The sequence below is a fragment of the Rhea pennata genome, chromosome 33 (genome assembly GCF_028389875.1).
Source record: "Rhea pennata isolate bPtePen1 chromosome 33, bPtePen1.pri, whole genome shotgun sequence".
Classification (NCBI taxonomy): domain Eukaryota; kingdom Metazoa; phylum Chordata; class Aves; order Rheiformes; family Rheidae; genus Rhea; species Rhea pennata.
In genome coordinates, this window is record NC_084695.1 from 601,477 (window position 1) to 623,050 (window position 21,574).

The window sequence follows — 21,574 nt, forward strand, 5'->3', positions numbered from 1 at the left end:
TGGCACGAGATGCAGCAAGTTCTGCTTGGCCACGTCTGCAGCATGGGAACAGCGTGGCACTGCTGTCTGAGGAACTTGGAAATTCTTAGTTAATATCCTATAAACAGTGACTAAGCTCTCTGAAGAGCTGGGTTGATTTACATATTCTTTTGCCTGAACTTTATGGGACTTTATATAAAAACTTCTATGTACTTTATGAGGCAGCTGTCCAAAGTTTAAGAGCTTAGTCTGGGTAGAAAGGCTATTGGATTTGTGCGCTGCTAAATTTATGGTTTGGCAGATGGTTGGTGGCTTCAGGTGAGAGAAAATGTAGCCAAGATTGTTGAGAAGTCAGGGTTTGTGGACACAGAATTGCTTTCCTTTTCAAAAGATGGGAAGTGACACAGAAAAGGTTCAGGAGTTTTTGCCAGCCACTTTCGTGGGAGACAGGTGCCTTTTACCCTTGGAGGGAAAAGGAGAAAAATGGTATTGCTCTGGTTTGTTTTCAAACAGGACCAATGGCAAATGCTGCAGCCCCCACTAGCACACCTCAGAAACTAATTCCTCCCCAGCCAACCGGCCGTCCCTCACCAGCACCTCCGGCGGTACCTCCTGCAGCATCTCCTGTGATGCCACCCCAAACCCAGTCACCCGGGCAGCCGGCTCAGCCAGCCCCCATGGTACAGCTGCACCAGAAGCAGAACCGTATCACGCCCATCCAGAAACCGAGAGGGCTTGACCCGGTGGAAATCCTGCAGGAGAGGGAATACAGGTAAGGGTCAAGTCATCTTGTTTTGGATTATGAGGTCTGGAGAGGCTCGCTCTTCTTCTTCTTCAGCCCACTGGTACTTTTCATCCTCTTGAGGAAAACGATGATTCCCTGTCCTATTTTACATCTCATTAATGTGTGACATAAGGAGTTCTGGAGAGAAATGGGTGGAACTTCCTGGGAGCTTTTCAGGGCATCTCTGGCAGTCTTGTCTCTCCCACTTTCTAGGGATTGTCTGTTAGAGAATGTAGGTGTCTGTCTGCTAGAGAAGAGTCCCTCTGCTAAGCGAATTTATAATCTGGATACCAAATGGGTATCCAGCAGTGTTTGACTGCCAGGGACCTCCATCTTACTTGAGAAAGGACTTGACAAGTTGGGGTTGTATTTGGTAGCTTCCTGTCAGCTATAAGGAGTATAGGAGTATAAGTAGATACTTAGACACTCATTTTGCTGGGTTTTGCCTACCATGAAATTCTGTTTCTTTCCTCTGCAGACTGCAAGCTCGTATTGCTCACAGAATCCAAGAGCTAGAAAACCTTCCTGGGTCCCTGGCTGGTGACCTGAGAACCAAAGCTACCATTGAACTGAAAGCACTAAGACTGCTCAACTTTCAGAGACAGGTAGGTTGTCTGGAGGTTGTCTGTCAAGGGAGATTTTATTTGTTAACTAGTTTGTGTCCGTCTTCCTACTGGCAGATATCAGCCCCCTGACCAGGGAAAACTGCTAAATTGCTTATTTATTCTTACCCAAAGACACTACAGTCGTCTTTCTCAGCAGTGTGGCTGAGCCTCGGGTGTCATGAAACTCATGAAATTCTAATACTTGTGATGTTGCCTGCAGAACTAATTTTTTTTTTTAATGTCAATCTCTCAAAAAGCTGCGTCAGGAAGTTGTGGTGTGCATGAGACGAGATACAGCCTTGGAAACAGCCCTGAATGCGAAGGCTTACAAACGCAGCAAGCGGCAGTCCTTACGTGAAGCTCGCATCACTGAGAAACTGGAGAAACAACAGAAAATTGAGCAAGAACGGAAACGCAGGCAAAAGCACCAGGTCAGCTGTTATATAATGAAGTGCTTAGAGTGAGAGCTGCCACTTTCAAAGGCAGCTTAGCTGGCCAGTTGTTATTCACAGGCCTCTTGGAGAGAGCACCCAAGTTAGTCTTCTGATAGTACAAAATCATGAGTTAAATGTTTTTAGAGAATTATGCTGAAAGAGGAAGATTGTTGCCTGTATTAAATAGGAGTAAATCTCGCTTAGCTTATGATGTTAAAAGTCAGCAGAACACACAAATGTACAAATCCTGACTTTGCCTGTTTGCCATTGTTTTTTTCCTGCAGGAATACCTCAATAGCATTCTGCAGCATGCTAAAGATTTCAAGGAATACCATCGGTCTGTCACAGGCAAAATTCAGAAGCTCACAAAGGCAGTGGCCACTTACCACGCCAACACTGAACGTGAGCAGAAGAAAGAGAATGAGAGGATCGAGAAAGAGAGAATGCGTCGTTTGATGGTAAGGCTTTGGTGGGACTGGGAACTTGTTTGTACATAAATACAGCACATGTGCATAATGAGATGTTATGTACTTAAGGGTGTTTATGCTGCTTATGCTATTCATAGCATACTTGCAAGGATGGCTAATTTCAGTTTTTTGTTGCTAACAGGATGTTAACATTTTTTTTTTCCTTAGGCTGAAGATGAAGAAGGATACCGCAAGCTTATTGATCAGAAGAAAGATAAGCGCTTGGCCTACCTGCTTCAGCAGACAGATGAGTACGTAGCAAACCTGACTGAGCTAGTGCGGCAACACAAGGCGGCACAGGTTGCAAAGGAGAAAAAGAAGAAAAAGAAAAAGAAGGTAAGTTAAAAGTGAAGCTTTGTATGGTGCTAGAATGGTGCGTTGGCAAGAACCAGGGTGGTACTAGCTGGTGGGGGCTACTGGAAAGTCAGAATGAAGTATTAGCTCTGTTGTAGGCTTCTTTGGGGGCAGGAACTTGATTCACAAGTGTGTTGCTGCTGAACTTGTTTAGCTGGGTCTACTCTTCTACCACTTTTTCCATTTTTACTGGGATAGTTGTGTAACAAGCAGGGCACTGGAATAACGTATTTATTGAGGCTTTGATTTTGTTTCCTTCAGCACTGAGCTGCTAATAGTTACCTTCCTTTTTTTTTCTTTTTTTTTTTTTCCTTCCAGAAGGCAGAGAATGCAGAAGGGCAAACTCCTGCAATTGGACCAGATGGTGAAGTAAGCCCAGTAATCTTATTTCATGCCATGCCAAGTAGGATAGAAAACATTTGTTAGCCATGTGCTGGAAAGGCCTATTATAATCCTTGGTACTGAAAGGCTAACTGCAGTGATGAGTTCTAGTGCAACAGGCAGATAAATTGAGACCTCCTAAAGTAAAAATTGCACCATGATGCAAAAATATGTCTCTTTTGCCATCATCAATGTGAACAGTTTTAGCAGGAAACTCAGTCCATGCAGTCCTGCTTTAGACCTGCTGGGAAGATGATTTAGTATTTAGGACATCTGGGAGTTTATGACCTGGAGTTTGATTTCCTTCTGTAACGCAGATTTCCTGCGTTATCTCGGACAAGTCAGTCGGGTTAAGATTCACGTCACCTTGCTCATCACTGAAAAATGATGGGTTATCTAGTCCCTTCTGTAATCAGAGACAGGCAGCTCCAGAGGACAGTGTGTTCCACTCTGAGAGCTGCCTGCATTAGCAGGATGGACCATCCTCCGGAGCTGCCTTCACCCACTGTCTCTGGTTGATAAAGCCTTCCCTACAGACACGTGGGGAGGATAAATACACAAAAGATTACCAAATGTTCAGGTTCAGGTGCAATGAAGCTGTAAAAATGCCTGCAATGGGATTCATAATGTATTACATATTACATACACTGCATACATACATACACTGCATATTGCGAATGCAAGCAGTCCAGATAGTGCACTGGGATAATCCATGTGCTTAAAACTACAGTGCTTAAGACTTGGCAAAATCCCTTGTGAGTTGAAGAGCTTTTCAAATTAGCTGTTGTTTTATTAATGCTGTTTGGCATCTGAATATGCATTCTTTGTCCCACATAGAGATTCTTAATTTGTACATTCATTTTTAAAAAATCAGATGTTAAATCTAGCCAGCTTTCTGTCTTTGCTTGTACTTTGGTGAAATGGTATTTAAAATGGCCATTTTCTTCCTAACTGTTGTTGCAGAATTACTTAAGTGGGTTTGGTTGAAGTGGTGGTTGTTGGTGTAAATGCAAGCTCTGTTTTGAGGTGGAAAAATAAAAATACTTAACTGCAGCATGACCTTGCTTTCTCAGCCTCTGGATGAGACGAGCCAAATGAGCGATCTCCCTGTGAAAGTGATCCATGTGGAAAGTGGCAAGATCCTCACTGGCACGGATGCACCAAAGGCTGGACAGCTGGAAGCCTGGCTGGAAATGAACCCAGGGTGAGTCGTTGCAGGCCACGGGTATCGTCTGAGCTAATGCAAGTCCAATGGTGGAAGAGTTTGTTCTTGTCCCTTCGCTCTGTATCTTATCTGATGTTATGCCGGAGCCTGAGCTGGGATGGAAAGCTCCAATATTTTGAGATCTAAGAGTGGCTCCAGTCTCTCACTCGATTTTTGTGCGTAGTGATTCTTCTTGATGGAGCTCTTCAGAGGTTTGGGACCAATGTTCAGTACTGGATCAGTGGCAAGAAAAGCATTAAGCATTGGCATGGGCCCAAACCCAAAACCTTGGGAAGCACAGAGAGCTGAAAGAAGTAGTGCTGTAGATCAGAAAGGAAAGATTTCATCAGTTGTGCTCTGTTATGCAGCAACTAAAATTATGTGGGAAAGATCTGCAGAAGTGCTTAGTGGGTGGTCCTGTACATATGCTCTCAGGCACATACATTTTTCCAAGAGCACATGTGAAAACTTGAAATAAGTAAGGAAAAATAAATAAGCGTTTTATTATAGAAGTAATGCTAACAACAAAATTCTAGTTTAATCCAAGGGTTTATACGACCATGCTGATCTTATGTTTTGTATAGAGTGCTGTCGGTAGCAGATTTGAAATTAAATATTAATATTTCTGTTTAATTAGATATGAAGTAGCTCCAAGATCTGACAGCGAAGAAAGTGGGTCAGAAGAGGAGGAGGAGGTAAGGAGAAATATCACCAGTCATTTTTATGCTTTAATATTTCAAATATTTTTGAGAGAATGGGAAACAGCAGTAAATGTAATATACAACACTAAGCTCATCTCAGTACTTACTTTTTCCAACATGGTTCTGTGCGAGTCCAACTAAAATAAAGATTTATTTAGGATAAACTGAAAACCTTTGTAAAGAATCACAGGCAGCATGGAGGTGGGCAAGTTTAGTTTATTATCTGTCTGGTTTTCTTCCTTAATATTTTTCACATATTTTTGGGGGATTTTCAGAAGCAAATACTATGGAGCTGTGCTTCCCGTTTTGTGTTTCTCATTTCATTTTTGGAGTTTCTTGTTTCCCATTTTGTTTTTGGAGCTTCATAACACTGTTACTTCCTTGACTTATTAGTATAAGAGGGATAATTATTCTTTTGCTTCAGTGTGTCTCATCTCCACAGCTTTCTATGTCCATGATGTGCCGTTTAGCTGTTCGTGCTTTCCCATCTTGAGGTCTGGGCAGAAAAAGAACTTTCCCAAAAATTTACTGAGAAGGTGCTCTGCACCTTTCTATTTGAGTGTACTCTGCAGGTGCCTCTGGATGTGTAACTGGAGAGTTTATCCTGTGCAAATGTTTTATACAGACTCAGTCATTCCTCCTGGTGCAGTTGTGCAGGTTTTCCTGCAGTGTCCATGGAGTGGATGAGAGTTAGGTCACTTTGTTCAGAACAGTGTACTTTGTATCTTCTGGCAGGAGGAGGAAGAGGAGCAACCGCAACCTGCTCAGCCTGCCCTGCCTGTAGAGGAGAAGAAAAAGATCCCAGATCCAGACAGTGACGATGTGTCAGAAGTGGATGCCAGACACATTATCGAGTAAGCCCCACCTCTTAACTTGCTGTCTTTGTGGTTTAAATATTGTGGTCCCCTCTTTTTTTTTTTTGCCTCCCACTGAAGATTGGGTGAGGAGGCAGGATAGAGTAGTTGCTCCAGGGAGCTTTGCTGGAGGTATCTGACACACACTAATACCCGGTAAAGAGAAGCTTGTGTGCTGCTGTTCCCTGGTGCAAAAATAAATCCTTTTGTTCCTTTTGCACTTGGCTGCAAGAAACTTACATTTCACCAGGTGAAGTTACTTGTAATACCATAATACCTCTTTTTGGTGCTTTGATTTTTACACTTTTAAACTCTGAATGACCTCTCCTGTTAGCACAGCACAGACTCAATACACCTTCATTTTGAATTATGGTTTGGGTAGGATTCAGAATATTGGAGCTTCTGTTTCAAAGTCACTTGGTCACTTCTCAAATCTCAAGTGCTTTGTGTCAAAGGAGTGAAATACAGAGGGGCAGTATTTGCTTTGCTCCTAATTCTTTTGAGCAAGCATTCCAAAATGAAAGCTGATTTGGTTTGCGTTTGGAAAAAAGAATTAACCACCCCAACAGTTGATGGGACTCCCAAGAAGATTCCTGACCTGTGTCTCCAGGAGGATCATCTTTCTTATATTCAAATCTTTTCCCCCTAGGAATGCTAAGCAAGATGTTGATGATGAATATGGGGTGTCTCAAGCTCTGGCAAGGGGCCTGCAGTCTTATTACGCCGTGGCCCACGCGGTCACTGAGAGAGTGGACAAGCAGTCCACACTCATGGTCAACGGAGTTCTCAAACAGTACCAGGTGAGAGGCTGCGGACGGCAGCGCCATCGACGCGGCTGTGCGTTATGCATGTGTGCAGTTTCCAGTGTGAGGCGTTGCGTTCAGTCTGGCTGGCACTGCTGGGTAGCCTGAGTGGAGGCAAGGTTTTGACAGGAGGCATGGAGATTTGGGCTGTTCTGGGATACTCCTGGTAGCAAGAAGCAGGAGTTCAAGGCAGACCTAGCTTGTCTCTTCTCCTTGAGGAAGTGAAGCCCCTGAAGTGATTAAAAATGTGATGAGATTCGATGGGAGTGAGGTGAGGTGCGGTGCGATGAGCCAGGCTGCTGAGTGTTTTCTGGTATAAAATGAGTCAGACTTGCTGCTTAAAGCAAAGAATGTTAGCTTGCTGTGTGTAATCCGTGATCCTGAAAGGAGAGGAATACATTAATGCCAGTGACTGGTTTTAAATAATTAAAATAAGTTGTTTAATAGTGTATAGGGAGTTCATCTACATAATGCATAAGATAAGGGAGGGGAGTGTGCAGGTCATGAGCACGTCGTTGGTATGCAACTTCTCTGCCTGGAGTCATTTTGTTTAATTTTCATCCCTTGATTCCCCCTTTTATTCCTGTTTTCTTTAGATCAAAGGTTTGGAGTGGCTGGTGTCCTTATACAATAATAACCTGAATGGTATCCTGGCAGATGAAATGGGTCTGGGCAAAACAATCCAGACCATTGCTTTAATTACATACCTCATGGAGCACAAACGTATCAATGGACCCTTCCTCATTATAGTACCTCTCTCGTAAGTGCAATGTGTGAATTCATCACCCCTTTCAGCGCTGAAAAGCGTAGAAAATACTTGGCATGGTTACAGCGCTGGTTCCAGGGCTGTGCTATGATTCTCTGTTATGCAAGGACCAGATTTACCATTCCCCTTTTCCTCTTTTTTTTTTTTTCCAGAACTCTGTCAAATTGGGCATATGAGTTTGATAAATGGGCTCCTTCTGTGGTGAAGGTCTCATACAAGGCAAGTATAGGCTTTATTTTTGCACTCACCTACTGGGCTTTTTTGGCTGCTCATTTTGTGAGGATTCCTTGAATGCCAGTTTGCATTTTCCTCTCCCCAGTATAACAGTGTTTCCATTATCAAAAGGAATATGAGACTCTTCTTGGCACTAAATAGATTAAATCCACATTTGTTTTTCATTCCTTAACAAGAGAAAGAATCTGACTGCTACTGCCTGTACAAATGTTCTAGCTGCACTGCTTTTATATAACCAGAACAGTTGTTGTCATGTTGATAATAACTACTCCTACCACCTCTCCTTTCCTAGGAATTGTATTCTGACTTAATATTTCTTTTTGAAATCTTTGCACCAGGGCTCTCCAGCAGCAAGACGAGCATTTGTACCTCAGCTTCGAAGTGGAAAATTCAATGTCTTGCTCACTACTTACGAATATATCATCAAAGATAAGCACATTCTTGCTAAGGTGAGTTCTCCCAGCAGAAGGCAGCAGAAGCTCCCTGTTAGGAGTTATTTATATTGCAGTAGACGGATCATCCAGCCTCACTGTGCTAGTGGGCATTGTACAGACAGAACAGAGACAGTCTCTGTCCAAAAGATCTTGCAATCTAAGTGTGAGATGAATTATTTTTTTCCTTCTCGAGTCTCTCATTATCAGGTTAGGATGAGAGGAGTTGCTGCTTACCCTGACCTGCTGGAGAAGAACTGATACAGTATTCTCTGTGCCATTCACTTTTTTGGCTGCATGTCGTGTGATAGTGCAGATTTTTTTTCTTTTTAAAAAATAAAGTCATGGGACTATAAATACTGAATGGAAATTATGCAAGGTTTTCATTGCCTTTCTACCACAGCTGATCAGTGAGGGGATTTTTGTGTGTTTAGCAGCATGCCAAAGGACAAAGATCTAATGTTTTAGGCTTCCCTGATTTTTGAAAAGTTGTACCATTTAAAAGAATGTAGACAGTATTTCAAAACCCCTAACGTGAACTGGTTTGATCTTTGCTTAAAATTAGTTCAGCTTGGCACAATAAACAGGCAGCACAGCTTAACTTGGTGACTGGGGTCTGCACATGTTTTCAGATCCGTTCAAGCTGATGTGTCTTTTCTTACCTTGACAAGGCTTTGAAGGGAACAGTCTTCTCTTTTCTTCTCTCCTTGAAGTTTAATTGTTCATGGCCAAAAAGTTCAAAAAAATACTGAAATTCCCAGAAGCTAGCATCAATCTCTGTCATCTATTTGGCATTAGCATTCTTCCTTTTTTCCCCACTCCCTCCTTTTCTTGTCTCTGAGCCAGAGATATAAAGTGCTCCTGATGGGAGCAGTTTCCAAGCAGCAGTTTAATAGAAGTTTGAGTGGGTTTCTATGATCCTAGTTAGCTTTGATCTCTCCTGCTCCCGTGGACAACTCTGGAGGCACAGTTTTATCAAAGGTTGTCAGCCTGATTCTCCAGTCATAGTTGGAGCTCGGTAAAAGTGCTGCAGTGGAGAGCGCTGCTGTCTCTTGCCCACACTTCTGTTATTCTCCTGCCTACAGATCCGTTGGAAGTACATGATTGTGGATGAAGGACACAGAATGAAGAACCACCACTGTAAGCTAACACAAGTCCTCAACACGCACTATGTAGCTCCACGTCGTTTGCTGCTGACAGGAACTCCACTACAGAATAAGCTACCAGAGCTGTGGGCTCTACTCAATTTCCTCCTTCCAACCATCTTCAAGAGCTGTAGCACATTTGAGCAATGGTTTAATGCTCCCTTTGCCATGACAGGAGAAAAGGTATGGATGGAAGGAAACATTGTGATGGCAATTTAAGTTGGGACAATTTAGTGCTGTTGTCACCCACAGGGCTTTTTGGTGGTCTGTGTTTGTAAACTGCGGGAGACAGATACGCTCTCAAAATTTCTAGCTTCTGCCAGTTAATTAGGAGCATTATCTTCCTGTAAAGGGGTGTTTCCTTAGCATGGGTTTTACTGGTAGAGTAGAAAATGCAGAGCGTAATTGAATACTGGCAATGAGAGTAGATGGACTGTTCTCCCAGCACACAGATGTCTCAGCATCGATGTGAGAAGCCAGTTGAGCTCTTGTCAGTATAGATTCTCAAGCCATGAAGGTGTTTTCAGTGCCAGTATGTTATTGGTTATGTATCTGTTTGAAAAAAACTGCAGCAGCTGAAATTATACAGAGCAGTTTATCAAACAGCCAGAGGAAGATAAGCGAGCTTGAACTTAAAAATAAAATCGATGCAGAAACCTCAGGCTGTGGCAATTGCCTCAGAGACTTTCCGCTGGAAAACACATCCCAGCTACACAGCTTACAGAGGTTTTCTTCATTATGTCTTACCTTGGCTTTGGGAAGCTTGCGGTCTTTGAGGGTTTTGGGGGAAAGAGAGGAACTTCTGCAAGTCATTGCGTAACAACTTTGTTCTTTGGGTTCTGGTGAAATAGGTGGATTTGAATGAAGAAGAAACAATTCTGATAATTCGACGTTTACACAAAGTGCTACGTCCTTTCCTGCTAAGAAGGCTAAAGAAGGAAGTAGAAGCACAGCTGCCTGAAAAGGTAAAGGCTGGAAGAACGACTTTGTCTCACTTTTCCTACATGTCTGTGTTCATTCTCACCTTGCTTTCACTTGGTGCAATTTATTAAGCTCCATCAAGAAGTAGCTAGGTTAATTTATCTGATACGAGGTTTTAGAGGTGAGAATAGGTGACTCAGGGTGCCCTCGGGCTTTAAAAATTGATGAATTTGTATCGCACGCTAAAAGGTTTCAGTGTGTTCCTAGTTTAATGTTTTGGAGATGCTTGCTCACTTTTCCTGTGGAATTAACCTCTCCTTGGTCTTTCCAGGTGGAGTATGTGATCAAATGCGACATGTCAGCATTGCAGAGGGTGCTCTATAGACACATGCAGGCCAAGGGAGTGCTCCTCACGGATGGATCCGAGAAGGATAAAAAGGTTTGGCTGAAGAAGTCCTTGCTTTTGGTAGATGCACCTTCATTGTCAGGCAGCGGAGCTGGGGATGGGGTGCCTGCTCTGCATGTGTCAGCTGCCCTCTGGGATTTGGAGGACCTTTCTGCTAATGAAGTCAGTGTTAGTTCCTGATAGACTTCAGCCACTAGCACAAAGAACACATACAGCATGAAGCTCTTTTGTTCCCTATAAGAAAATTTAGAGACTGTGGCAACTGATTCAGAGCAGCTGTGGGCGAATCCTCTGCTGAAATGCATGGGCAGACTCTAGGTTATGGGTTGAGTTTTATCCCCTATGAATCCCTCGTGCTTAGAGGAGAGCCTTGGAGGATGTGGTGGATTTCACTGTGTGGATAGCTGTCTACTAGGAAATTCACTGAGGCCACTGGCATGCTTTTAAAAGCCATTAAAAAGTCAAATGGCAATTAATTAAAGAGGAGGAAAGAAAGACACTTCAGTTTGGGTTAAAAGCGAAGAGATGGGGCTAAAAATTTCATATTCTTCCATCTACCTCCTTTCAGCTCTGTTCCCCTAAAGCAGTTGGCTTGTAAACACCCTTCACTCCTTAGATTTCTCAAGGTGATTTTAGTGTCTTCCTTAAACCTTGAAATGCACCCCCTAGCTAATGGAAGAAAGCCTGTCTGTCCACCCAGACCACTGTGGTTTGGGGTAGCTTTCCTGGCTGTGGGTTTGGGGAGCGCGCTTTGCCTGGAAGTCAGCCTGCCCTCGGGACGCACCTTGTGCTAGATCTGCACAGCACTTCTTGAAGTCTTCAGGACGTGCACTCCCAGCTAGATACTTCTAGAATGTTTCTCATAAACACCTGGATTGCTATTGTATTCGAACTCACGTTTTCAATTTTTTCTCTCATTTGTGCAGGGTAAAGGCGGTACAAAAACCTTAATGAATACGATCATGCAACTGAGGAAAATCTGTAACCATCCATACATGTTTCAGCATATAGAGGTAATGTGTCATCAGTTTTTACATGTGTGTTGATTACAGGAACTCTGGAAACTTATAAAATTTATTCTGTCCCCCCTCCTAAATCTGCTGTCTGATCTGAAGGGAGGTTTGAAAAGCTGAAAAGACAAACAGTTCTTGTTGCTGTATCGTGGCTGCACAGACCAGCTAGGGTCCATGCATTAAAATCATGAGTGCAGGAGTTAACTGCTTGGACAGCTGAGCATAAACTCTGCAGCATTGCATAGCGCTCAGTCTCCTTTCAAAACGTTCCTCCTTGCCATCCAAAGTGGTCTGAAATCTGTTCAAACATGTTCAATGAAGCAATATTGCCTAAAAGAGTGAAATCAGTTGTATTCATTGCCAGGCTGATCTCTCTGGATGCAATCTCTCTCTTCCTGGAAACAGCAAGACATTTGTTTTTTATCTGGCACCCAGCAAACCTTTCAAAACTGCTTCATTTCTGTGCAAGCTTCCCAATGGCCATGGTTCCCTTCATGGATGGAACCTTTACTGTTGCCAGTTCTCCCTGTTTGGACCTGATGGCCAATTTTTCTTTTAGGGCAGTTCTAGGACTTTGTTGGATTTTTTTTCTGGTTACTTGTGCATGTGAGGGCAGGATTTTTGACATTGTTTCTCTTTCTGGTTGCAGGAATCCTTTTCCGAGCACTTAGGTTTCACTGGCGGTATTGTGCAGGGGTAAGTAGAATATTTCAGAATTACAGCAAATAGAGATATTTTTAGCTTTTTTTTGTGGTATAGGTTATTGGTACTTGCTAAGTAACCTAGCAATACTGTAATGGGCACGGATAACTCTTACGAGAGGAAGACACCTTGGTTTTAGTATTGAATTCTCACTTCTACTCTTCTATACCAGACTAGATCTGTACCGAGCATCGGGGAAATTTGAGCTCCTAGACAGAATTCTTCCCAAACTGCGAGCCACCAACCACAAGGTGCTGCTGTTCTGTCAGATGACTTCCCTCATGACCATCATGGAAGATTATTTTGCCTACCGTGGATTCAAATACCTCAGGCTGGACGGTGAGCGTCTCCCACGTACGGGGGTGGCAGCCTCCTGCGTGTTACTTGGATCTTTCAGCAATGTAAACCCCACGTGTGTAGCTAATGAGCAGTTAGATAAGCTTTCTTTCTGCATTTGCCGGTGTGCACCCTTTCAGCAGCTTGCAAGGGGAATATATCTGAAACAAACAACGCATCCATAAAGCAATAAACCATGTACAGGATGCAGAAAAAAGATAAAGTGCCAGCCTTTGAATTTATAAAATCAGATGTTGCTGAAGTTAAGATAAGTTAAACTTATCTACTATTTAACCTTAAAAAACTGAAAGATGCTGTTAAGGGCTAGCTGATTCTATACTATATTAAAGTAATGTAAATATAAAAAAATTAATTTAAAGTCCAATTTTAATTCAGACAGAGTGCATTATGAGCCATAAGAACGAAAAACCTGATCTAGTAAATAAAGCAAGTCAATTCACCATTTTGTGTTGGAATAAGACATTAAATACTTGCAAAAAGTACACGTGAAGCCATCAGATTGCTGAAGTGTGTACAGACCCATGTCCTCCTGGGTAGCAAAAGCAGTACTAATTTTTTAGAGAACTGACCTTCTGAATAAAGATAGAACTACTAAGAAGTCAGAAGTGCAAAACAAGATTACAGCACTAATTTAAATTAAGACTTCTTGAATTAAAGAATTCCATGAATTAAATCAGTCTCTTGGAACTGTTCCCTCCTTCAGTCACAAAATCTATTGACTTTCAGTGCAGGATGGGCTTGTTAGTGCTGCATCATCCTCACATCCAGTACGTAATCCAGCCCTTTCCATTAAGAGAAGGGTGGTAATCCACCCTACATGTCCAAACTTCCTGCCTTCTCCCAGCGCTGAACCGGGAGAGTCTCCCTGCATGGTGCTGAGGCCTTGACAGCCGTTGTCACCCACAACCAGTGTGAATAGGCTCACATTGAATACTTGCGACTGTTCCGTTTGCTGTAGTGGTGAGCTTGCCTTAACACTCTGAAATATCCCTAACTCTTCGTCGATTGATACGTCTAGGTGTGTGTGGAGACCCTGTGCGATTTGCTGAGCTGAGTTTCTCTGGGTTCTACCTCAGAGCTGGAAGAGGATGGTCCTGGGGGAATAGAGGCTGGGAGACCCCCTTGCGTATCACCGAGTCCGGTCACTTGCTGCTGCAAGCAACGTTGTTGAATAACCCTGCTCTTGTGCTTACCAAATGCTGTCTTAAAACCAGTTGCATTTTTGGTACCGCTGTCCTTCTGGGAGGCTGTCCAGAGCTCTGCTACTTTGGAGATCTTCTGATCTGCAGCCTAAACTTGCTCATGGACAATATAGACCCCAAGTTTTCCTTACATGAGCAATACCCACCAGCTAAAGCTGTTCTTCCCATTTGCTCCATTTCTCACAACCTTTCTACAGAAAGCAATCATACGCCTCCTTAGCCTGTATTACGTTAGGCTGACCAAGTCACGCCGTAGCAACTTCTCATGAGATAAGCTCCGTCACCCTGACTGGGCTTTTTCCTCCATGCTTCATTCTGAATTTGTCATTCCTCATTGCTGGCACAGAATTTGAGAGGGCTCCTCGCCAGGGCCATTGACGCTGGCGCTAATATTGCAGTGTCCGTACCAGAAGTACCTCTTCTGGGCATCCTGGAGTTGTCCTTGCCACCCCCGGAGCTGCGGTGTGGAGGACGGTGGGCAGCACTTTCTGACTGACGCACAGTCCCTTCCCTTCCTGCGTCACCAGACCTAATGCTGTAGTGTTACTGCGTGTGTGTAACCAGTGGCGGAAATAATCGTGCCTCTCTGTTTCTAGGAACCACTAAAGCTGAAGACCGGGGCATGTTGTTAAAGACTTTCAATGAGCCAGGCTCAGAGTACTTTATTTTCTTGCTGAGCACTCGAGCTGGCGGACTGGGTCTGAACCTCCAGTCTGCAGATACTGTGATTATCTTTGACAGCGACTGGAATCCCCACCAGGTAAAAAAGCAACCAAGCAACCAACCAAAAAAAGCAGTGAAACAGATGGAGAAGACAGCTCCGGTTTCACTTGCACACCTAGAAGAACACCTCACTTGGCCTTAAGTTTTAGCACCTCTTTCTGCCAAGCCTGGAGAACTGCAGCCTGTAATGGCAGTTTAGCCTTACCACGAAGATCTGGCCTGTGAGCTGTGCGACTAGACGGGCTGCTTTGCTTCTCCCCGCAAAAGCTGCCGTTTTTGTCCTTCCAACACTGCCTGCCACGGTGTCGTGGCTGAGTTAGGTCCCTTGTGTAAGAACTGGATGTTTGCCTTCTTGGCTCCAGGTAGGGCTTAGTCCCGACAGATGACATAGGCTGGAGAAATGACAAGAGCCTCTTGCAGCTGCAATTAAATGATTCATTATGTTAACAGTAATGTTTAAAAATTACCTCTGTCAGCAGCTGAGGTCAGAGAGCCATTCCTTCTCCCTAGCACATGTTGCATTAAGACACTGCAACTTTGCTTTTATCCTCTGATTGTGCTTTGCTCTAAGGCCAGTGCTGGCTGAGAAAGCCAGTGGAAATAACTTTCCACTGGCAGAAGCAAACTCCCTGTGATAGACAGCCATCGAGAGCGAGAGAGAGTGCTCTCAAAATACTAGATGCAATTGTGTTACTTTCTTCTTTTTTTATTCACGCATCAAATCTCATAGAGTAGTCATCGAAACAAATTTTGATTAACTGAATTCCCTGCGAGTGTAACATGATTCTCAGATATCACTGAGAGAGTTCAGTGGGAAGCCTGTATCCCTTTCCCATGATGTGTTTAAAGGATCAAATATTTATCTTGGAGGGAGCTGGCTTTAAATCAATTGGCAAACAATGCGCGCTTCCCCGGCAGGACTTGCAGGCGCAAGACCGAGCACATCGCATCGGGCAGCAGAACGAAGTGCGCGTCCTCAGACTCTGCACTGTGAACAGCGTGGAGGAGAAGATCCTTGCTGCGGCCAAATACAAGCTGAATGTTGATCAGAAGGTTATCCAAGCCGGCATGTTTGACCAGAAGTCCTCGAGCCACGAGCGAAGAGCTTTCCTGCAGGCCATCTTGGAACATGAGGAGCAGGACGAGGTAAGGGGCAGCACAGGCCGCTTCCTGCTACTCCAGAGCGCGAATGGCGAACGTGTGGCTGGCTTTGCTCCACTGCTCTTTGCGTCCTTGAGGCCAAGGGCATGGGGGCTAGAAGGAAGGAGCATGAACACTTGTTTCTATTTGAAGTGAATTTTAGCGTCGGTGAAAGGTGCCGGATTGACAGCCCTGGAGACTGAAGTCCTCTATTTATCCACAGAACAGATACAGCGCGGGCAGCGGCAGTGGCAGTGCAAGCTTCCCCCACACTGCCTCAACCCTGTGCCTGAACGCTGAGTTGGAGGAACCACCTCTAAAGGTGAGAGGGGTTGTTCAGTCTCCACGCCCATTCAATCCTCGGCCTTGCTGCTGAGACTGCCAACGCACGTGCCAGCTCTGATGGTGGTCTTTGCAATGTGGATACCTGTCCGCTAGAAACTGGACTGAGACCACCCAAAAATACACATCTTTCACGGGCAACCGAACAAGCGTCGGATGGTAACGATGTTCGGTGCTGTGTTCCGAGCGTACGAACTGCCGCGGCGTCTTCTCTCGCCATTGAATCGGGAATTTAAAATCTTGCAGGAAGAAGATGAGGTTCCTGATGATGAAACAGTCAACCAGATGATTGCGCGACATGAAGAGGAGTTTGACCTTTTCATGGTGAGCATGGCACAGGCTGCGGAAGAGAAGTGATGCCTGCTGTTCTTCCGAGTAGCAGCTAAAACGGTCTTTCTAACAGAAACCAACTGAGAGTGCTTAATGGAGCCGTGACTCGTTCGAGTTCAACAGGTAAAACAAAACAACAGAGCGGGGGCTCAAAGTCAGGACACTTGCGTCTGCCTCCCAGCTCTGGTAAGGGACAAGGCGCTGGGTACCGTCGGCCCCTTGGATGTAGGGAGAGCAGGAGGCTGAGCCGAGCCCCACGGCTGTGTTCCCGCTATGGGAAGGAGATGGGGCCTGGAGGTTTGAGCGAGCACTGCCCTGTCTTGTGTGCGAGCTTTGCATGGTCTGTCAGCCTTATGCCCCTGTACACTGGGCATAAACCAGGACCCAGGTGTGCTGTGCAGTCTCCTGTTTAGAAACAAAAACATTTTCCATTCACAAGAGCTCCAGTCCGAGACAACCATTAGAAATGAGACAAGGAGCACTTAAAAAAGAGAGAAGGAGGAAAGACTCCTTGTTCCTCATGCGAGAAGAGGAGATCATTTAACCCAAAGCCTCAATTGAGGATTACAGATCTCAGATGGCAGGCGCTAGTTCAGGCAAAGCATTAACTAGAATCAAATATTTGTGTAATGCTTTGCATGTCTCCTCCAGAGCCCCAAATTTTCCTTTCTAAATCACAGCCCTGTCAGCCGTACTAGTGCTGGCACGGGTTTATTTGTGTGCCTGACACGCTGGCTGGAAGCCCTAAAGGGATCTGGTAGCAGAAGGTGCCAGGCGACTGATTTGAAAAAGGCTGACAGAGAGATAAGAGCTGCCCAACTCTGGCAAAGCAGCTGGATTAATGAGATATAACATACTGTAATAGCTGCTTTCTGTCTCCTGTTTGGGCCCTCTCCCCTGTTTATCATACCTTGCTTCAGCCAATTTGCCCGTGCAACAGGGTTTATTTTTAAACAGTGTCTACTGAGCTGTAACGAGCCGGTAGATATCAAAACACTTTCAGTTCCTCACGTGGTTCCTCCTGACACAGGCCACAGACGCTACGTGCCCCGGGGAACCGAAGTGCACCGTCCTCTGACCCTGGTGGCTGCACAAACGGCTACGCTGCTTTCCCTGCCCGTGCCAACACGTGGGCCTGCTTAGAGAGCCCTGAGCCAAGTCCTGCCCTGTCCAAGGTCTATCCTCAGAGCACCTCAGCGCTCTCGTAGGCTGTACCGCGCCTGCAGAGCTGCGATGCCGCTTCAGACTCGCGCGGGCATCCCTACAGGGACGCGCTTGGCGCAGAAACGTGTTAGGGTAGTCCCCGCGCTCCGTAGCTCTGCCAGCAGCCCCACAACAAACACCTCTTGTTCTAGCGCATGGACCTAGACCGCAGGCGGGAGGAGGCGCGCAATCCCAAGCGCAAGCCGCGTCTGATGGAAGAGGATGAGCTGCCATCTTGGATCATCAAGGATGATGCAGAGGTGGAGAGGTTAACATGTGAGGAGGAGGAGGAAAAGATGTTTGGGCGAGGCTCACGGCACCGTAAGGAGGTGGACTACAGTGACTCGCTGACTGAAAAGCAGTGGCTCAAGGTATACATGGTACAGCATCGTTCTCCAATGGCCTTCTCAAACCTATGCTTCAGCGCTCATGTTTGTGTGTGTTTGTGCAAGAGCAAATACCCAGTTGCAGAGCCTCTGTCGGTGCGTGGCCGCACTAGCAGCGCGGTGCTCAGCACCCCCCAGAAGAGCTGTTCCCACCAGCTCCAGAAAAGCTGCCCTGTACCACGGAGCTTTTCGCGTGGCTTGAATTTGGCCTGCCACGAAGCCTAGTTCGTTCACCCCTTCCCAAGCGGGCACTGCCCCGTGAGCCGGGTTTTGGTATCGCTGTACGAGGCTGGTACTTGGTATTTGAACACCTCACGTCACCGCATTGTGGGGTCCTGGAAGTTTCCAGTCATGATGCCATGTCATAGTCAGTGGTTGCTCTGACAGGGTTTGAGCATCCCAGTAAAATGCTGCTGGGCAGACTCTGCACATCCACGTACGCTGCTGAAGGGTGTGTTTGTGAGCAGGAAGAGGGAGACGGCCTCGGCTGAAACGTTTTTATATCAAGGCTGGCACATTGAGATCTTTTGGGAAGTGGGAGTCTAGAGAGACTGTAGAGATGCTATGCCTAGTTTAGGTATTGTCTCTCTTGAGCCATGTTTCCTCCCCATCCCACAAATACCCTTTCAGCAAATTCACCCCTCATCGTAAAATACCTTCATGGTCACCCAAAAACCACCTCAGTGGCTGGTATTCCATTATTTAAAGCAAAATTAGGGCACCAAAGAGAGTCTGGGTGTAAGGAGCAGGTCTCTACAGAGCCTCCTCCTCAGGAAACCCCGAGTCACGTGTCTAGTCCTGCGCTGAGCCAAGCTGCGTCCGTAAGACACCTTGGAGATGCGCCCAAGGGCAGCTACTGAAAAGTGCCCCGAGCTCTTCGGCAGGTGTTTGCAGCCCCAGCTGCAAGCGCTGGCAGGGCTCGCAGTTAACTCTGACCCGCCGTAGGCGGAGGGTGGTTGAAGAAAGCCCAAGAGCATCTCAGCTGCCTCCTGGGGTTGCGGGGAAGTCCCTCAGCGAGCAGAGGGGCCCCGGCAGCCACCGCGGTCCTCGGTGACGCAAACCACGTAGCTCCTCATCGCAGCCTGGCCCCAGGCGTCCTCGTGCCCGGTGGCCGCTGTGCTAGCAGTTCCTGTGTTGCTCCCCTGGGTTAGGCGATAGAGGAGGGCACGCTGGAGGAGATCGAAGAGGAGGTGCGCCAGAAGAAGTCTTCCCGTAAACGCAAACGGGACACGGATGTCGGCTCTGCCACTCCTACCACGAGCACCCGCAGCAGGGACAAGGATGACGATAGCAAAAAGCAGAAGAAGCGTGGCAGGCCGCCCGCGGAGAAACTCTCCCCAAACCCGCCCAACCTCACCAAAAAAATGAAGAAGATCGTGGATGCTGTGATCAAATACAAGGACAGGTAAGAGACGCAGGGGCAGGCACCAAGCGGAACTGTTCCTGCGCGGCGTGTGCCGCGCCGCGTGCGGAGGCGGGAGCGCGGGCTGAACCCTGGCCAGGGAGCCGAAAACGCCACCGTTCTTCCTAATCCCTGCTGCTCGTGGGTGGCCTTGGACGAGAGCCCGCGCAGCGGCTCCGGCCCGCCAGCGCGGTGGGAGTCCCCTCACTTTTCTTGGCTGGTTGGGGCAGCTGAGATTTGCAAAACGCTCTGGAGATCAAATGGACCGAATGCTGCGCGCGTCCAGCTGGCAGCGTCGTTTGGAGGGCTGGACGCGAGGAATTAATCGTCCGTCGACCTCCCCGCGGAGGGCAGTTCTGCCGCGGTCCCGGATTTGCCGAGGCTGCTTCACGCAGCCGGGGCAGAGCGCGGCGCTTGCAGCCACGTGTGACGAGCGCTGGGGGGGGGAAGGGGAGCGGCTGCCTCCCGCCCGGTCCGTGCCTTGGCACGTGCGCCGGCTGCGAAACTCCTCGTACCCTCTGAGACCGTCGGCGCTCTCGTCAAGCGCTTTCCCTTTCGCTTTGGAGCCGCAGCGGCGCGTCCTCGTGCCCCGCTGCGAGGCGGTCGCCTCCTGGGCCAGGCAGCCCTGCAGGCAGCAGTCTGCCGGAGCTCTGCTTGGTGCAGAGCACGTGTTTAAAGCCCCAAAACATCTCCCGGGGCAGACGGGTTCGCAGCTCCTTTCAGGGGGCTGGTGACCACGTCCTTTCTCTCCGCGTGCCTTTGGCTCGGAGGGGCAGAAGGCAGCTCTGGGCACGAGGCTTGCGCGGTGGCCGCACGGAGACACGGCTTTCACGGTCCGGGCGGCTCTGTGCGGCTTTTTGAAAGCCACTGGAGTATCAGAGCTGCCTCCCAGCGCCTCGCTGTGGGCGCCCACAGCCCCTTGCCAGAGCAAAAGAGTAACTGGCTCCCGATGGGAGCTGCACCACTTGTGTTTCCAAGCATCCCTGGAGAACGAAAACCCCTCTCAGGCAGACGGGAAGGGATCTCTTCCGCTTCCGGAGAGCGAGCTCAGTTGTGTGCCGTTTCCCTCAGAGAGGGCTCCGCGCCTCGCTCCTCCTCCGAGGCAGAGCTCGATCGCCGCGGCCCGGGAGCGGTTCTGCCGCGGCGCTCTCCGCCAAGGAGCGGGCTGCCCGGCTCTCGCCTTGATGTGGCATTTCTCTTGTTTTGCAGTAGTAGTGGACGCCAGCTCAGCGAAGTCTTCATTCAACTGCCTTCTCGCAAGGAGCTGCCCGAGTACTACGAGCTCATCCGCAAGCCGGTGGACTTCAAGAAGATCAAGGTAACTCTCGGAAAATGCGTCCTGCCCTCCCTGTCCCTCGTGCTCGGCTCCCGCTTGAGGAATGCTGGAATCGGCACCGCTCTGCAGCCCGCGGCGTACAGCTTCCTCCCGGCGGCTCTTTGCTGTCCCGGTTCGAGCCACGCTGCAGCAGCTGGCCCCGCCGCTCCGTTGGGATCCCATCCTTGGGATGCAGCTGCCGGTGGCTCTGCGCTCCCGGGAGTGTCCAGCACTTGGAGCAGACGAGCAGCGGCGTGTGCCGTTCCCTTTGCTCCCACAACGCCCCGAGTTCCCGGGGGGGAGTGTGTTGTATCCGTTGCAAGGCCGCTCCGGCAGGCGAGGGAGTGCCTCGAGGAGGGACCAAGGGCAGGCTCGGAGCGAGCCGAGGGGGAACGGTCCCATCAGCCGCTGCCCAGAGCGCCGCGGTGCCGTGCGGAAGCAGGACTGACATTGCCCCTTCTCCCGCAGGAGCGCATCCGCAACCACAAATATCGGAGCCTGAACGACCTGGAAAAAGATGTCATGCTGTTGTGTCAGAACGCACAAACCTTTAACCTCGAAGGCTCTCTGGTAAGGCGCGCTGCCGCCGCGGCCTGCGCGACGGCCGGGCCGGGCCGCGGGCAGCCCCGTCCCGCGCAGGGTGTGGGCTCCACTCCGGCGGGTATTTCCCCGCTCTGACCCTCGCGCGGCTTCCGCAGATCTACGAGGATTCGATAGTGCTGCAATCCGTCTTCACCAGCGTGAGGCAGAAAATTGAGAAGGAGGAGGACAGCGAGGGCGAGGACAGTGAGGAGGAGGAGGAAGGAGAAGAAGAAGGATCTGAATCAGAGTGTGAGTACTCTTCCGCGCTCTCGCCGCTCCAGCAGGAGCGCGTGTTTCCGGGCGGGAGCGCTCTGGCTCCTTGCGCGCGCGTGTGCTGGGAGCAGCCCGGGGAGGGCTGCGGACCCTGGATCTCCTCCACCCCCCCGGGGCAGGGCCGAGGCAGCGTGT

General features: G+C 47.9%; 1 protein-coding gene across 11 annotated transcripts in view; it reads left to right on the top strand.

Annotated features, from left to right (window-relative positions):
* The window catches only part of SMARCA4 (SWI/SNF related, matrix associated, actin dependent regulator of chromatin, subfamily a, member 4), a 35,752-nt gene that overhangs the window by 13,238 nt on the left and 940 nt on the right, over positions 1 to 21,574 (top strand). For 2 of the 11 annotated variants that reach the window (XM_062598506.1, XM_062598507.1), the window contains 28 exons: positions 493 to 751; positions 1,242 to 1,368; positions 1,626 to 1,799; positions 2,087 to 2,260; positions 2,438 to 2,605; positions 2,942 to 2,992; positions 4,078 to 4,208; positions 4,846 to 4,903; positions 5,645 to 5,763; positions 6,413 to 6,563; positions 7,163 to 7,326; positions 7,485 to 7,551; positions 7,905 to 8,015; positions 9,083 to 9,325; positions 9,994 to 10,107; positions 10,395 to 10,502; positions 11,396 to 11,482; positions 12,132 to 12,178; positions 12,357 to 12,523; positions 14,340 to 14,503; positions 15,385 to 15,612; positions 15,830 to 15,928; positions 16,195 to 16,272; positions 17,634 to 17,861; positions 19,019 to 19,272; positions 20,479 to 20,587; positions 21,053 to 21,154; positions 21,283 to 21,415. In XM_062598506.1, coding sequence (XP_062454490.1) covers positions 493 to 751; positions 1,242 to 1,368; positions 1,626 to 1,799; positions 2,087 to 2,260; positions 2,438 to 2,605; positions 2,942 to 2,992; positions 4,078 to 4,208; positions 4,846 to 4,903; positions 5,645 to 5,763; positions 6,413 to 6,563; positions 7,163 to 7,326; positions 7,485 to 7,551; positions 7,905 to 8,015; positions 9,083 to 9,325; positions 9,994 to 10,107; positions 10,395 to 10,502; positions 11,396 to 11,482; positions 12,132 to 12,178; positions 12,357 to 12,523; positions 14,340 to 14,503; positions 15,385 to 15,612; positions 15,830 to 15,928; positions 16,195 to 16,272; positions 17,634 to 17,861; positions 19,019 to 19,272; positions 20,479 to 20,587; positions 21,053 to 21,154; positions 21,283 to 21,415 — 3,915 coding nt within the window. Of the gene's footprint in view, positions 1 to 492; positions 752 to 1,241; positions 1,369 to 1,625; positions 1,800 to 2,086; positions 2,261 to 2,437; positions 2,606 to 2,941; positions 2,993 to 4,077; positions 4,209 to 4,845; positions 4,904 to 5,644; positions 5,764 to 6,412; positions 6,564 to 7,162; positions 7,327 to 7,484; positions 7,552 to 7,904; positions 8,016 to 9,082; positions 9,326 to 9,993; positions 10,108 to 10,394; positions 10,503 to 11,395; positions 11,483 to 12,131; positions 12,179 to 12,356; positions 12,524 to 14,339; positions 14,504 to 15,384; positions 15,613 to 15,829; positions 15,929 to 16,194; positions 16,273 to 16,351; positions 16,456 to 17,633; positions 17,862 to 19,018; positions 19,273 to 20,478; positions 20,588 to 21,052; positions 21,155 to 21,282; positions 21,416 to 21,574 lie in introns of those variants that run through there. The other 9 variants (XM_062598508.1, XM_062598510.1, XM_062598509.1 and 6 more) reach the window with 9 other exon arrangements.